Here is a 13,345-nt window from a genome sequence, read left to right as displayed (position 1 = left end):
CAAGGAAGGTAAAACTATGGGATGCTCCTTGAAAAGTTGGATAATGATTTTTTTCTACATTTTAATGGTAATATTGAGGCTGAGGCAGATGGTACAATTAAGTTTTCTTGAGACATATTTTAATTAAGAAACTCAGATCTGCATCCTTAAAATTCCTTACCTCATTCACAGCTTGTGGGATTTACAGGTGATAGTCTCCTCTCTTAACTCCTATGCTTCTCATTGCCAGATTTGCAGTCCAATTTTTGCCTTTGGTGAGCTGACAACACGTGCAATAATCCATGTAGAAGCATGCTGTTAAAAGCAATCTCATAATACCCAGGCAGATAATTTTTCCCCTGAAAATATGCTGTGTAGAACATTTTGAGAGTAAAGGCAATTTCTGAGAACAAGGCATGACTTTAGCTGAATCTGTACTCTGAAACCCTGCCAACTTCATAGAATCATAGAAAGGTTTGCATTGGAAGGGACCTCCAAAGTTCATCTAGGCTGACCCCCTGCAGTCAGCAGGAACATCCTAAACTATATCAGGTTGCTCCAAGCCTCGGAGCCTGGAGCCTGGCCTTGGATATCTCAAGGGGTGGGACCTCAACTACCTCCCCAGGTAACCTGTTCCAGAGTTCCACCGTCCTCAGGCTAAATAGCTTGTTCCTAACATCCAATCTAAATCTCCTCTTCTCTAATTTCAAACCATCATCCTTCATTCTATCACTGCAGGCCTTTGGAAACAATCCCTCTGCAGCATTCTTGTAGGCTCTCTTTAGATACCGGAGGGCTTCTATTAGGTCTTCCAAGAGACACTTCTCCAGGATGAGTAACCCCAAATCCCTCAGCCTGTCCTGGCAGAAGTGTTCCAGCCTCCTTATCCTTTTTGTCTGGACCCACTTGATCAGGTCCATGTCCTCCCTGTGTTGAGGGCTCCAGAACTGGAAGTAGTATTGTAGATGAGGTCTCACCAAAGCAGAGTCAAGTGTCAGAATCACTTATCTTCATGTCCTGGCCACACTTCTTTTGGTGCAGCCTATCATGCAAGTGCACACTGTTGGCTCACATTCATCTGCTCATCCACCAACACTTTCAAGCTCTTTCCTAAAAGGCTGCTCTCAGTCTCATCATGTCCCAGCCTGTACTGATATCTAGGATTGCCCTGATCTAGGTGCAGGACCTTGCACTTTGCCTTATTGAACTTCGTGAGATTGTCCTCAGCCCACCTCTCCAGCCTGTCCTGATTCCCCTGGATGGCACCCATCCTGTCCTTCAGACTTGTCATGCACATCACTCAGCTTGATATCATCTGCACATTTTCTGAAGGTGTAATCAAACTCTTCATGTGTCCTAGCCTGGTGGAGGAGTTCTCATCAATACAGGCAGAAAAGGGACAAAAACATTTTTGGCTTTTCTGTGAAGTAGAGGTATAGGAAAGCTTCTAAAACTACTAAGGGAAACTCAGTCTCATGTCAGCTCATGGGAAAGTAAATTTCTTTCAGATGTGCAGTTTTGGAAACAATAATTTTCTTTGTTGACCTGCTTCAAATTTGACCATAATTAAGTGTTAAAAAAAAAAAATCTTTGAAACCAGACACTTTGCTTTTCATCTATCTGTAAGTGTCACTTCAGTAGGCTTCTGTCATTGGAAAATTAGTTTGGTCCTCTTGGGAGGAGGATAGAAGAGAATAGATCCAATAAAGCTCACCTGGAACTAGACTTATTGACAAAAGCAGAAAAGAGAAACTATGACAAGCATAAAATGAGTGATTTTTAATGACTGTTTAAGTTTAAAGATTCTCTGTATTTTGTTGATTTTGTTATATGAAAGGTGATAAATCATTATCAGGATATCTGAAATCCAGAAAACAGAGAGACAGTAGTGGATATTACAAAAAACTTTGTTTCCATAGTGTAATTCTGTTTTTCTTCCTATAATGTTAACATAGATTCTGGGCAGAGGGGAAGAGAAGAGAAACTGGCATGCTCATGGGCAGTTGCTACCTAAAAAGGAGTGCATGGAATTCTCCATCTTCACTTGGAATTCTTAATAAAGCAAATTATGCCACACTTTCTACTCCCACCTCCACCAATTCAGCATATTCTCTCCTTGCTTGTTCTTGGCTCTGACCAATGTAATTCCTCGCTGTGGCAGTCATGTCTTACCAATTGCTCTCAATGCACATCTTACGTGCACTATTCTGCAACTTACTCTGCACTACCATATATCATTGACAATCCAGTATAAGGTAGCTAAAATTAGGAAAATTATTCCCCAGTAAAAATGTGAGGTTGCTTTGCTACTTTGAGCAATGTTTGCAATCAGGTTCGGTTCTCCAGAGACAGAAGAAATTCTGTTGTTTTGTGTAAGGCTCCCATGAAGTCACACCCATGTTGAAAGCCTGGCCTGTGAACTGCAGTACCAATTCATCTAATTACAGAATCACAGAATGTCAAGGGCTGGAAGGGACCTCAAAAGCTCACCCAGTCCAACACCCTTGCCAGAGCAGGATCACTTATACCAGATCACACAAGAACATGCCCAGGCAGGTTTTGAATATCTCCAGAGAGGGAGACTCCACAATCTCCCTGGGCAGCCTGTTCCAGTGTCCTGTCACCCTCACAGTGAAAAAAATCCTCCTCATGTTTATATGAAACTTCCCATGTCTCAACTTCCACCCACTGCCCCTAGTACTGTCATCAGGCATCACCAAGAAGAGCCTGACTCCATCCTCCATGCACTCACCCTCACCACTCACATATTTCTAAACACTGATGAAATCACTTCTCAGTCTCCTCCAAGCTAAAGACCCCCAGCTCCCTCAGTCTCTCCTTGTAAGAGAGATGTTCCGTTCCCTTAATCATCCTTGTGGCTCTGTGCTGGACTCTGTCAAGCAGTTCTATGTCTCTCTTGAACTGAGGGATCCAGAACTGGACACAGTACTCCAGATGCAGCCTTGCCAAGGCAGAGTAGAGGGGCAAGAGAACTTCTCTCGACCTGCTAGCCACAGCCCTTCTAAGACACCCCAGAATGGCATTGGCCCTCCTGGCCACAAAAACACATTGCATCTAGAGCTATTGATTAGCTTTGATAATGGGGGAAGTTTGGTCTTTCCCCAGTGGGAACACAAGTCTTGCTTGGCTCCAAAACTGAATCATCTTTCCAATTTTTTTAGGGAATTCATTGTTAGAGATTGTTGGATTAGACTTTTGGTTTGTGGGTTTCACTTGGTTTGGGTTTGGGTGCATTTTTAACCTAGACTGCATTTCCTATGTCTCTCTAATTATTACATAATCCATGAATCATATGTAGATGTGTTTTCTTCCTCTAGTAGAAATGTTTTTATTATGAAAAGAAAGAAATATTCTGAAGTTACAGCTGACTGTTTCACAAATGCAACTTTTATAAACCTTTATCCTTTGGCATTTCCTGAGCTGATGTGTCAGTGTTCTGAGGATTCACATCTGGTTTTGCTGGTCACGTAAACTTACAGTCCATGCAACATTCAGTATCTAGAGTCCAGCTAAGGCTTTATAAAACACATGGGTAGGAAATATTCTGCAAATCACTGTAATGTCACTTTTGTCTACCCAAGTCACATTGAGATTCCTGAAGAAAAGGTAATCATCAAACCAATTTTTTTTCAACTCACAATATAGAATCATATCATGATTTTAATGTGGTCCTTAGAGATTTGTGACTCATTTCCAAGCAAAAGCTGACAGCACTATCTAGAAATTAGCTCTTTTTTCTTCAATTAGAAAGCATATTAAGACCAGTGGAAATTTCACACACAAAACTGTCTTTTCACAGCAGAAAGCTAGATCTTTGGAAATTACTAAAGCAACTTATATGAGCAAGAATACAAAAGTAGGGATCTTAAAAGTGATCAGTCCAAAGGATCTTAAAAGTGATCACTCTCTCTGTGAAGAACTTCTTCCTAGGCTGGATATTAGGAAGAAGTTCTTCACAGAGAGAGTGATTTCCCATTGGAATGGGCTGCCCAGGGAGGTGGTGGAGGCACCGTCCCTGGGGGTCTTCAAGAAAAGAGTGGATGAGGCACTTAGTGCCATGGTCTAGTTGATTGGTTAGGGCTGGGTGCTAGGTTGGAGTGGATGATCTTGGAGGTCTCTTCCAACCTGGTTGATTCTATGATTCTATGATTCTATGATGTTTAACACAGACATGCAGCATTTCCCTCTATGTAAGATGTAGTGCTGCTCAGTCCTTTATAATCCAGAGAGAGAATTTGTTGCTGCCACTACTGTTGTGTCACCAGCTCTGGTACTGGAATACCAACACAAAATATCAAAGCCTTGTTTTCAGTTTTCTGTCCTTCTTGAGGCACATAGGAAAACTGTTTTCCCACCTCCCAGTAGGGAGCCCAAAACTCCAAACCATTCTGGGTTGCAGTGGCTGTTCCATTTTCTGAAGCTGTGACTGTGCAATCTCAGTACACTAAAAAGAGAGCATCATGAGTTATGGGCCTTTATAGCTTTGTGGTTTGGATTCTCACACAGGTTTTTAATTTTTCTGTTGAGTACTGTTTATATATTTTACAAGAAATACTAATTAGAAAAAATGCTTTGCAAATCCAAGTCCTTGGACCATATACAAATACGTAGGTGTCCTCTCTTTGGGAGAGTGACCACAAGGCAGCCTGCTGCTTGTGGCTTTTGCTACATGACATGAGTGCTAGTATGCTCTATAGCCAAAATGCTGACAACAGCTCATATACAAAATTTTCAGCAAAAGAATCAATGGAAGGAAGAATTCAGGAAAAAAAATATGTTTTTAAGACTGAAGAGACAGGAGGGCATTGTAACTTTATTTCCAAGCACAGAAGGCAGAATAAAACATTGTGGCTTACAGCCAGGGCTGTGAGAAAGAGATGACAAGAGCAATTAGGGATTAGAGATGGCTCAAGCTGCAAAAATTGGATCTGGATTAAGACTTCAGGGACCCCAGGACCAGTTTGAAGTTGCTTACATATGTGTCTGTGGTTTTGGCTTCAGACAATTTTTAGTTAGAAGACAGGATAAAAGGACAACTATCACAGCAATAAAGAACCCTAGGATGAAATAAAGAAATGGAAGCAGTGACAGCAAATATGAAAAAGAAAATAACCATTACTTCAGCATGAATGAGGACATGGGCTACAGGGAAGACAGGAAAGGGGAGCTAATGCTGATTTTTAAACAAGAAAAGTGATAGCCATACTTGTTCGAGTGAGCCACAGGACTACCACTGAGGTCCAGAAATGAAGATAGTGTTTTGGGGGGGTTGATTCAAATGTCATTCATTTGAAAGCTGCAGAGCTATATGGAATTATTATTGTAAGGGCAGTGTTTGGTTGCTACCCACCCGATGTCTAATCCACCCAACTGGCCTGATCATGAATTTGGACTTTGATGTCAGTACTCTTAGGAAATATGTAGAAGTGACTGTAGCCCAAAAAGACCTGAGAGAGCTCAGTAAGGTTCTGAGTTTGATGGGAAGGAGCAAGTAATGAAAAAAATGAAACTGAGATTCTAGGTGTGCACTGAGCTGTTACGCTGTGCCTACAACCTTTGGGAAGACAAAGAATTACCAAGATGAAATAAATCCTTCTTTAGAAGCAGAGATTTCAACTGCCCATTTGAATGTGAATTTCTAATTTAAGTGTTACTTGTTGAATTACAATATGTAAACAAATAAAAATGCCTCTCAGTTTAAGGTTAATATTTGTGTCAGATAAAGATGTTTGTAGAAAGAGAGACAGAGAAAAAAATACTGATATTTAGTAGCTGGGAAAATGTTACCTTCCACTTTGTAGCATACATTACTTTAAAATTAATTCAAGCTAGAAGTTGTTTTGGTTTAAAGTCTAGTTGTAGATACTGGAAAAACCTGGAAGCCTGAAGGGAGTCTGTATGCAGGTGGGGGTTGGTCTCTTCTCCCAGGCAACCAGCCATAGAACAAGGGGACACAGTCTCAAGTTGTGCTGGGGAAGGTATAGGCTGGATGTTAGGAGGAAGTTCTTGCCAGAGAGAGTGATTGGCATTGGAATGGGCTGCCCAGGAAGGTGGTGGAGTCACCATCCCTGGAGGTGTTCAAGAAAAGCCTGAATGAGGCACTTAGTGCCATGGTCTAGTTGAGTGGCTAGGGCTGGGTGCTAGGTTGGACTGGATGATCTTGGAGGTCTCTTTCAATCTGATTGATTCCATGACCTCTTTGTGGTCAAGGACAAATGAACTGTATGTGTGCAGTTTGTGGGTGGTAATGAGTTCTTCAGTACTGTGATTCCAAAGGTTGAGTCTAATTTGTTCTTCACTTTCTTGTATTTTTTTACTGAGAAACCCCCCAAAACACTAGAAATCAGTGGGCTGTGGTCTTTTTCTATGTTTCATGAACAGTGAGATAGCCCACTGAAGGAACTACATGGAAAGCAAAGAGTTGCCACTATCATACTTCCCAGAACTGTAGATGCCTCAGGCAGGGATGCCTTGAAGCAATGTAACTCAGAAGGAGCAGCATCTCCCCATAATGCCACTCAAGTTTCTTACTGACATTTGCAAGATGAATTGCATGGATGATATTTAATGAGGGCTTTGCCTTTGGAGCACTTTCTTTACTGCATTAGGTGTTTCTTCTCTTTCAGAATCTACTTTTTAAGAATCCATTGCTGCAAATGGGAGCACATTTTCCTTTGGTGGCTGACACACTAGGAAAGATAGTGCAACACTCTAAGCAAAAGAAGGAATTTTGCTGATGAAGTAGCTTAGGGCTCATTTCTTTTTCATCCATCTCCTTCAAAAACTGCATAGATAGCATTACCACGAAAGAACATAAATGCTTCATCAAAATCTCTACCTTCTTGTAAGTCAGCAGAAGTTTCACCACTGACCTAAAATTTTTGAAGTGTTTTCTTCTTTAAAGCCAGAAATAGTACTCTAACTAGTTACTTCAGCTGTAGAATGACTCAAGGCCCCTGCTGATTCCCTCATGCTGACATTACTGTGAGAACCAGAGCAAGGGAGACTATCTGTGGCTTTGCACATGAAGTTCTGGAGTATGTTTCATCTCTTTACTTAAGCATCTATGAATGCATGAGCTGGCCCATATTAGTAAAGTTATGGATTTTGCAATATCTAAATAGAGAGGGGTTTGTGGAAAACAGGAAACCTTTACATTATCATTCTTTGGTTAGGGACTTCAGAGTGAACATGTGAAGGTGGAAATACTACTTGCAGGAAATCCTCAAGCAACTGTCTGATTTACGTGGTTAATTCGAGTCATTAAAGGGGGGGTGGGGAAATGCAACAAATTTCAAACGTAGTAAAATTCTGCTAGACAATGACTAAATTCTTCTGTTAATAAAGTTGAATGCAAAAATAAAAAGTGATGTGTAATTATTAAAACATAAATAGTATCATGGAATCATAGAATGGCTTTGGTTGGAACTGACCTCAGAGGTCATCTGTTCCAACCTACCCACCATGGGCAGGAACACTCTTAACTAGACTCAGCTGCTCAAGATCTTTTATGAGATTGTATTTTGTTTGAGCTTTGTTTCATGGTGTAGAAACTGGTCTGCAGCAATAACAACAAGGTACTTCTAGTATGAAATCAGAGTATTTTTCTACATAGTGAGTATTTAGGATGTTCAGAAGAAGTTCTTTACCATGAGGACCACCAGTGCATGTTGCCCAAGGAGGGAGATGAGTCCCCATCCCTGGAGATATTCAAGATCAGGCTCAAGAGAGCTCTGAGCAACCTGATACAGTTACTATCTACAAGCCTGCTTGACAAATCCACTGGAAAGGGTGCATTTGTCAGCCTTCAGAAGGCTGCTTATAATACTTGCAGTCAAAAAACTTTGGAAAGAAGTTGGAACTCACAGTCCTATTGTAAGAGGACAACCTTTGCAGACAAAGTGCCTTGGGCAAGAAGAACAGGAAATTAATTTGACCACGGAATACTGATGTAAAAACATCAACCAGATGAAGAGAAAAGGGGAAATTTTCTCCAGCATAGATAAATGTATAATTCAACTGCACAAGTTGATGTTGTCATCTGACAGAGAAGTGATCTTTAACATGAAGATTAGACAGCAAATCAGCCAGACCCATCTGTTACAACATTTGGCTTCCTTAAGATCCATATTCTCTGCAAGTTCGCAGAACTGGCTCAAATTACCAGGAATAAGCTGCATTGTGGGTAACACACAGATACTGTTCTAGTCATGGGACCATTTGAAGACAACTAAGTGTACAGCTTTACTAACATCCTTAATGCTGGCAGCTAATACTGTTAAGACAATGACTAAAATGACTCTTGTGAACAATAGCACTTACTAAAAGTCGGACGGTTACTTACAAAAAAGCCTACGTTGGGATCTTTTTGGAGCATTGTAGAAATGTTGCTTTTTACTACTTTGTATATATCTGATGCAATATCTGTGCCATTAATTTGCAATTATGAAAATTGCCTAAGAAATAAAAAGGGACTTTCAAGCTATGTGAATGAGTCATTTCAAAAACCACTGTTGTTCTGAATTTAGTTCAAGACAGCCCACACCAGGGTGAATGCAGAGTATATCAACATCTGTAAAAGATCTTGAGTCTGATGAATTTGTTAGGCTTTAAAACATTTCTCTCTCCATAGAGAATACTGATCTTTGATTTCCAAGAGCTGGGGTTTTGTTGTTTTGGGTTTTTTTGTCTCCCCTCCCCCCCAGCTATATGAGGCATATAAAAAGAGAAACTTCAAGGAGGTTTGGGAGGATTTAGCACATTACTTTATAATAGGATTTATCTTCTATCTCTCTCTCTTTTTCCATTTCATTTTCTTTTATCTGCATCATTTTTTTTTCCCAGTGACTTGATATTTTCTTGGAATTCTTTGGAGAAAAGTGGATTTTAATCCTGCAGAGCTGTATGAACATGTTTAACCGTGCACATGCGTGGTCAGTCCATTTTGTAAAACTAAGCAAGTGAGAAATATTAGCTAAACTGCAGAGAGTAACCGAGAGGATCTCCTGACCTTCAGTGATAGATCATAGGCCAGGTGTCTCACTAAAGAAAAGCTCTTAAATGTTGCAAACTCATTGCTTGCAAGTGGATAAACTAGCATAAGGTCTAATACCTATTTTGATTTCATGAATGTGAGTGCATAGAGGAGGAAATTATTCTGTAAAAGGTATCTGATTGGTAATTTCACAAAAGGACTCCAATCACCATGATTTGAACTGGAACATAGAGTTTGGACCTGACATCCTGAGCTAGACTCAGTCTTAAGAGAATTAAACAGCTTTTCTTCTCTGGATCTGCAGATGAAAGCATCGTGAACAGCACAGAGGCAACAGCTGAGACGACAACGTGCATTCAGGGGCAGGGTGAGGGTTACCGTGGCACAGTCAACACCATATGGAGTGGAATTCAGTGCCAGAGGTGGGACTCACAGTTTCCTCACCAGCACAACATCACTCCTGAGAACTTCAAGTGCAAGTGAGTATTACTGCAGTGTGAAGATGGCTTGTATTCAAATGCTTAGAAATTCATGCCACCAAAGTAGACCACAGGATCTCTGTCTCTGTGCTGCAACATGATTCAGTCACTTAACTTGCTAATGCTGAAAACCATTTGAATATAGACAAAGTTCTTCAGATATTAAAATAGTCATGCTAGAAGAATCTGTATAGAAGTGTATGGCTTTTCATGAACTTTATCTTCAAGTATGTATTCACCAGAATGGGACTTGAATCCTAATAGCACTGGTATATTACCACTGCTTTTACTTCAAGGAGGTAATTGCTTGTTTGCAGATTGGATACTGACTTTAATATGTTCTAAATGTGACCTGAGTGTAATCTCCTTACAACACTCAACATTTGGGATACTTGATGTTTCTTTTATTTTTCATCATTTTAATCCTTTTCCTGCCTCATTACGAAATGCATTTGCATGAATAGGAGTGCTTTTGCCTGAAGGACCACTGGTCATTTAACCTTTCTGTACAGTACATAAACTTTCAGGATGTGAGCAATCTCCTTGTTCAAGACAGATACCTTAGTCATGTTCCTTCAGTCTTTTTTTTTTCACTCAGAACAGAGGAAACCTTGTTGACCATCATGGACCCAAAGCCTCACTTGTATTAGGACTCTTTATTGATGTCTAAATATCAGTGTGGGCTTGTGCTGGAATTTAATAGTCTGGGTCTCTCAAAGTAAGGAAAAGATGCCAGTCTGAATCATAGAATCATGGAATCAACCAGGTTGGAAGAGACCTCCAAGATCATCCACTCCAACCTAGCACCCAGCCCTAACCAATCAACTAGACCATGGCACTAAGTGCCTCATCCAGTCTTTTCTTGAAGACCCTCAGGGAGTTTGGGTTGTCACTCTGACAATGACTTGTTTCAGCAAAACAGTTAGGTTTGTGGTCTTACTCCCTTCACTCCTGATGACCAGTTTACTGATCAAATGCTGTGCATTGTAACATATCTATTTAAAACCTAACAGTCATCAGTGTAACAGAAAATAAAACTGATCCTGATCTTCCTTTGTGCATCTCAGGATCAGCTTGAATTTAATGCTTTCACCTGGTCCCTGAGGTTTTTCCTCAGACAAACCACCCTTAAATCAGTTTGTGCTGTATCTGTGTAACCCTGCTCCAGGATTAGGACCTAGAGCAGTTTTAGCTATTTTCCTATCCGTTTGGAGGGGCTTACAATATTAGGAATTCAGCCCATGCTTGAGAGTGTAGCAGCTGCTCAGGCAAATAGCTTGAGTAAAATCAATAGAACCACTGTCCAAAGCTCACATGAGTAAGAATTACAGTGTTAGGCCCATTTTCTTTCCATCTTCTATTATCAGTAAATGCTGCAGCCAGAAAAATGTGGTGAAAAATGGAGATGCACAGAATATAGCAACAACTGTCAGGAGATGGAAAAATAAAACTTACATTTAAGAGGTTAGACTATTTCATGCAAGCTGTGAGAGACATTTAAAGATGCTCCCTTGTGACCAGCTTTTACTGTAAAGGTAACAGCTGTATAGAATTTCAACGTACATTTATTTTATATCCAAAGGTTCAGTTTCTTAAATGATTTGCTGACAGTCTACAGGACTCTGTTTCTCTAAACTCAGCAGAATCATTTAAAGTACAAGGAATTTTAAGCACTTTGGTAATGTTTGTGTTTAAAAGCACTTGTAATGGATTGCAGGTGTATCAAATGTCAGCTCGCATGCAAATTTTGATTGAGAATCTTGATTAAAATTAAGATATATTGACAATACTGTTAATCATCAAATCAAATCTTATAGCCAGTCAAAACACAATCCACTGGAAATTAAACCTATAACCATATTATCATTGCAATTACTCTTTTTCTGGACATTGTATTCTTACTGGCTCCTCTTGCACTTGACACTGGTCGGTTACATACCGACTTTATGAAGCCTGTATTATTGTTAATTCATAATAAAAAGCAATAGAATGCATCAGTGCTTTTAAGTCATCCCTGCTGTGAGCTAACATATTTATTTTTATAGAGATTTAAGGGAGAACTACTGCCGAAATCCAGATGGATCTGAATCACCCTGGTGTTTTACCACTGACCCAAACATCCGTATTGGTTATTGCTCCCAGATTCCTAAATGCGACGTATCAAATGAACAAGGTAACAGGGGGGAGGGTGATAATGTGACTTTAAGTGAGTGCTGTACTGGTCCAAAGCAGATAAGCAGGCTGGAAAACTGGAGATGTTAGTCTCAGTACATCTGGATTACACCTGTGTAGTTCCTCTTTGGCTTTATTTGCATACTTGAAATTCACTGTGGTGTAAATGAGTATCTATCTCAGTTCGTGTTTTAATCCCAGCAGGGAAAGTTGCATCAAAGATCTGCAATTGGATCTGATTTTCAGTCCAGGTGAATCATGTGTGTCACATTATATTAACTGGAGATCTGCTCCATTGTCTTACCTTTCTTGATTTGAAAGGTGTTTTTCCAGAGCTGAGCTGACGGTTCACAGTCTTTTTTCTAAGTACATAGGAGAGCACTGAAATGTTGTTGTTGTTTTCTTCATTGTTGTTTTTTTGGTGGTTTGAGGTTTGGGGTTTTTTTGTTGGTTGGTTGGTTTGGGGTTGTTTGTTTGTTTGTTTGTTTGTTTTTTATATATTCTCTTGTCTAAGAGGAATTAAGCTGTAAAAAACACGTGAGACTTTCCCTCATAGACTTTTAGTTTCAGGTTGTTGCCTCTGTCTCTAAAGTCCAAAGTGAGTCTTCAGGAAAATGTTGGTTTTCCCATGAGGTCTTGGTATAAATCTATTATTGCATCCTGAGAACTGACACCAGCCAAAGCATAAACTGAAGAATAGAGACCAATGATCCAACACAGGACTACATTAAGGACTCCATCTCTAAGTTTTAGCCCTTTTGTCTTTTAAAATTTGAAAGTGTGACAGCTGCAAGAGTTATGTCAGAGAAAGGATAAAACTCTGACTTTCATTCTATGTTATTCTGTAAAGGAGTAATTATCAAAAAAGTAAAAATACTGATGAATATGAAATTAAATACTTCATACAAAAGGTCTTCTAGTAGTGATGATTTTAAATAATCCTCTTGAAAAGTCTCAAGAAGATTTGTGATGAAAGCTTATGAATGAAACATGACTTCTGCTGGAGCAAACAGGCAGAGTTTTGAATTACATTTAAATGAAAGTCACATTGATTTTTTTATTTGCCAAAGGATAACTTAAGCCTAGAATTATAGACTGCTGCCAGTATCCAGAACTTGCACAAAGGTAAGTTGCTTCAAACAGGCTAAAAGTGTCTGGATTTTGAGGAGGGAGCAATAAAAGGGCAATTTTGCTTTATTTTGTGCAAAGCAGCTCCAGACAACTCTAAGAATATTCTGTGTGATCCTTCTAAATCAACCATAAACTGCCTACTTATGGAAGAGATTTTCCCACTTTATCTAAGTAAGAAAACATTTTAAATGCTACTGTGTTGAGAATGAGAGCCTCAAGCAAGAGATTGTGTATCTAAATTTTAAAACACTCTGCTATTTGGTTTCTGATTTGATGTACGCAGTTGTCTGATTTATACTGTATAGTGTTTGCTGAATAAATCAGTTGTTTTTAATTGGATTACTGATAAAGAGGAAGAGTTTTCTTTTCAATGTTGCACAATCACCCTTTTTTTTTGTTTGTTTTGTTTTTTTTTTTTGTTTCAACATTCTTTATTCAGATTGTTATCGTGGCAATGGCAAGAGTTACACAGGGAATTTATCCAAAACAAGATTTGGGCTAACTTGCTCCACATGGGACAAGAATATTGAAGACTTACGTAGGTGTGTTTATACAAAAGAAAAAGAGA

General features: G+C 39.5%; 1 protein-coding gene across 1 annotated transcript in view; it reads left to right on the top strand.

The window, feature by feature from the left end:
- Positions 1 to 13,345, top strand: part of HGF (hepatocyte growth factor) — a 67,397-nt gene that overhangs the window by 35,995 nt on the left and 18,057 nt on the right. The window contains exons 8-10 of the mRNA XM_064142566.1: positions 9,300 to 9,474; positions 11,520 to 11,647; positions 13,217 to 13,319. Of these exons, the coding sequence (XP_063998636.1) occupies positions 9,300 to 9,474; positions 11,520 to 11,647; positions 13,217 to 13,319 (406 nt within the window). The remainder of the gene's footprint in view (positions 1 to 9,299; positions 9,475 to 11,519; positions 11,648 to 13,216; positions 13,320 to 13,345) is intronic.

This window comes from Pogoniulus pusillus, chromosome 4, assembly GCF_015220805.1.
Source record: "Pogoniulus pusillus isolate bPogPus1 chromosome 4, bPogPus1.pri, whole genome shotgun sequence".
Classification (NCBI taxonomy): domain Eukaryota; kingdom Metazoa; phylum Chordata; class Aves; order Piciformes; family Lybiidae; genus Pogoniulus; species Pogoniulus pusillus.
The sequence above is the reverse complement of the archived record's forward strand: the minus strand, read 5'-3'. Positions and strand labels throughout refer to the sequence as shown.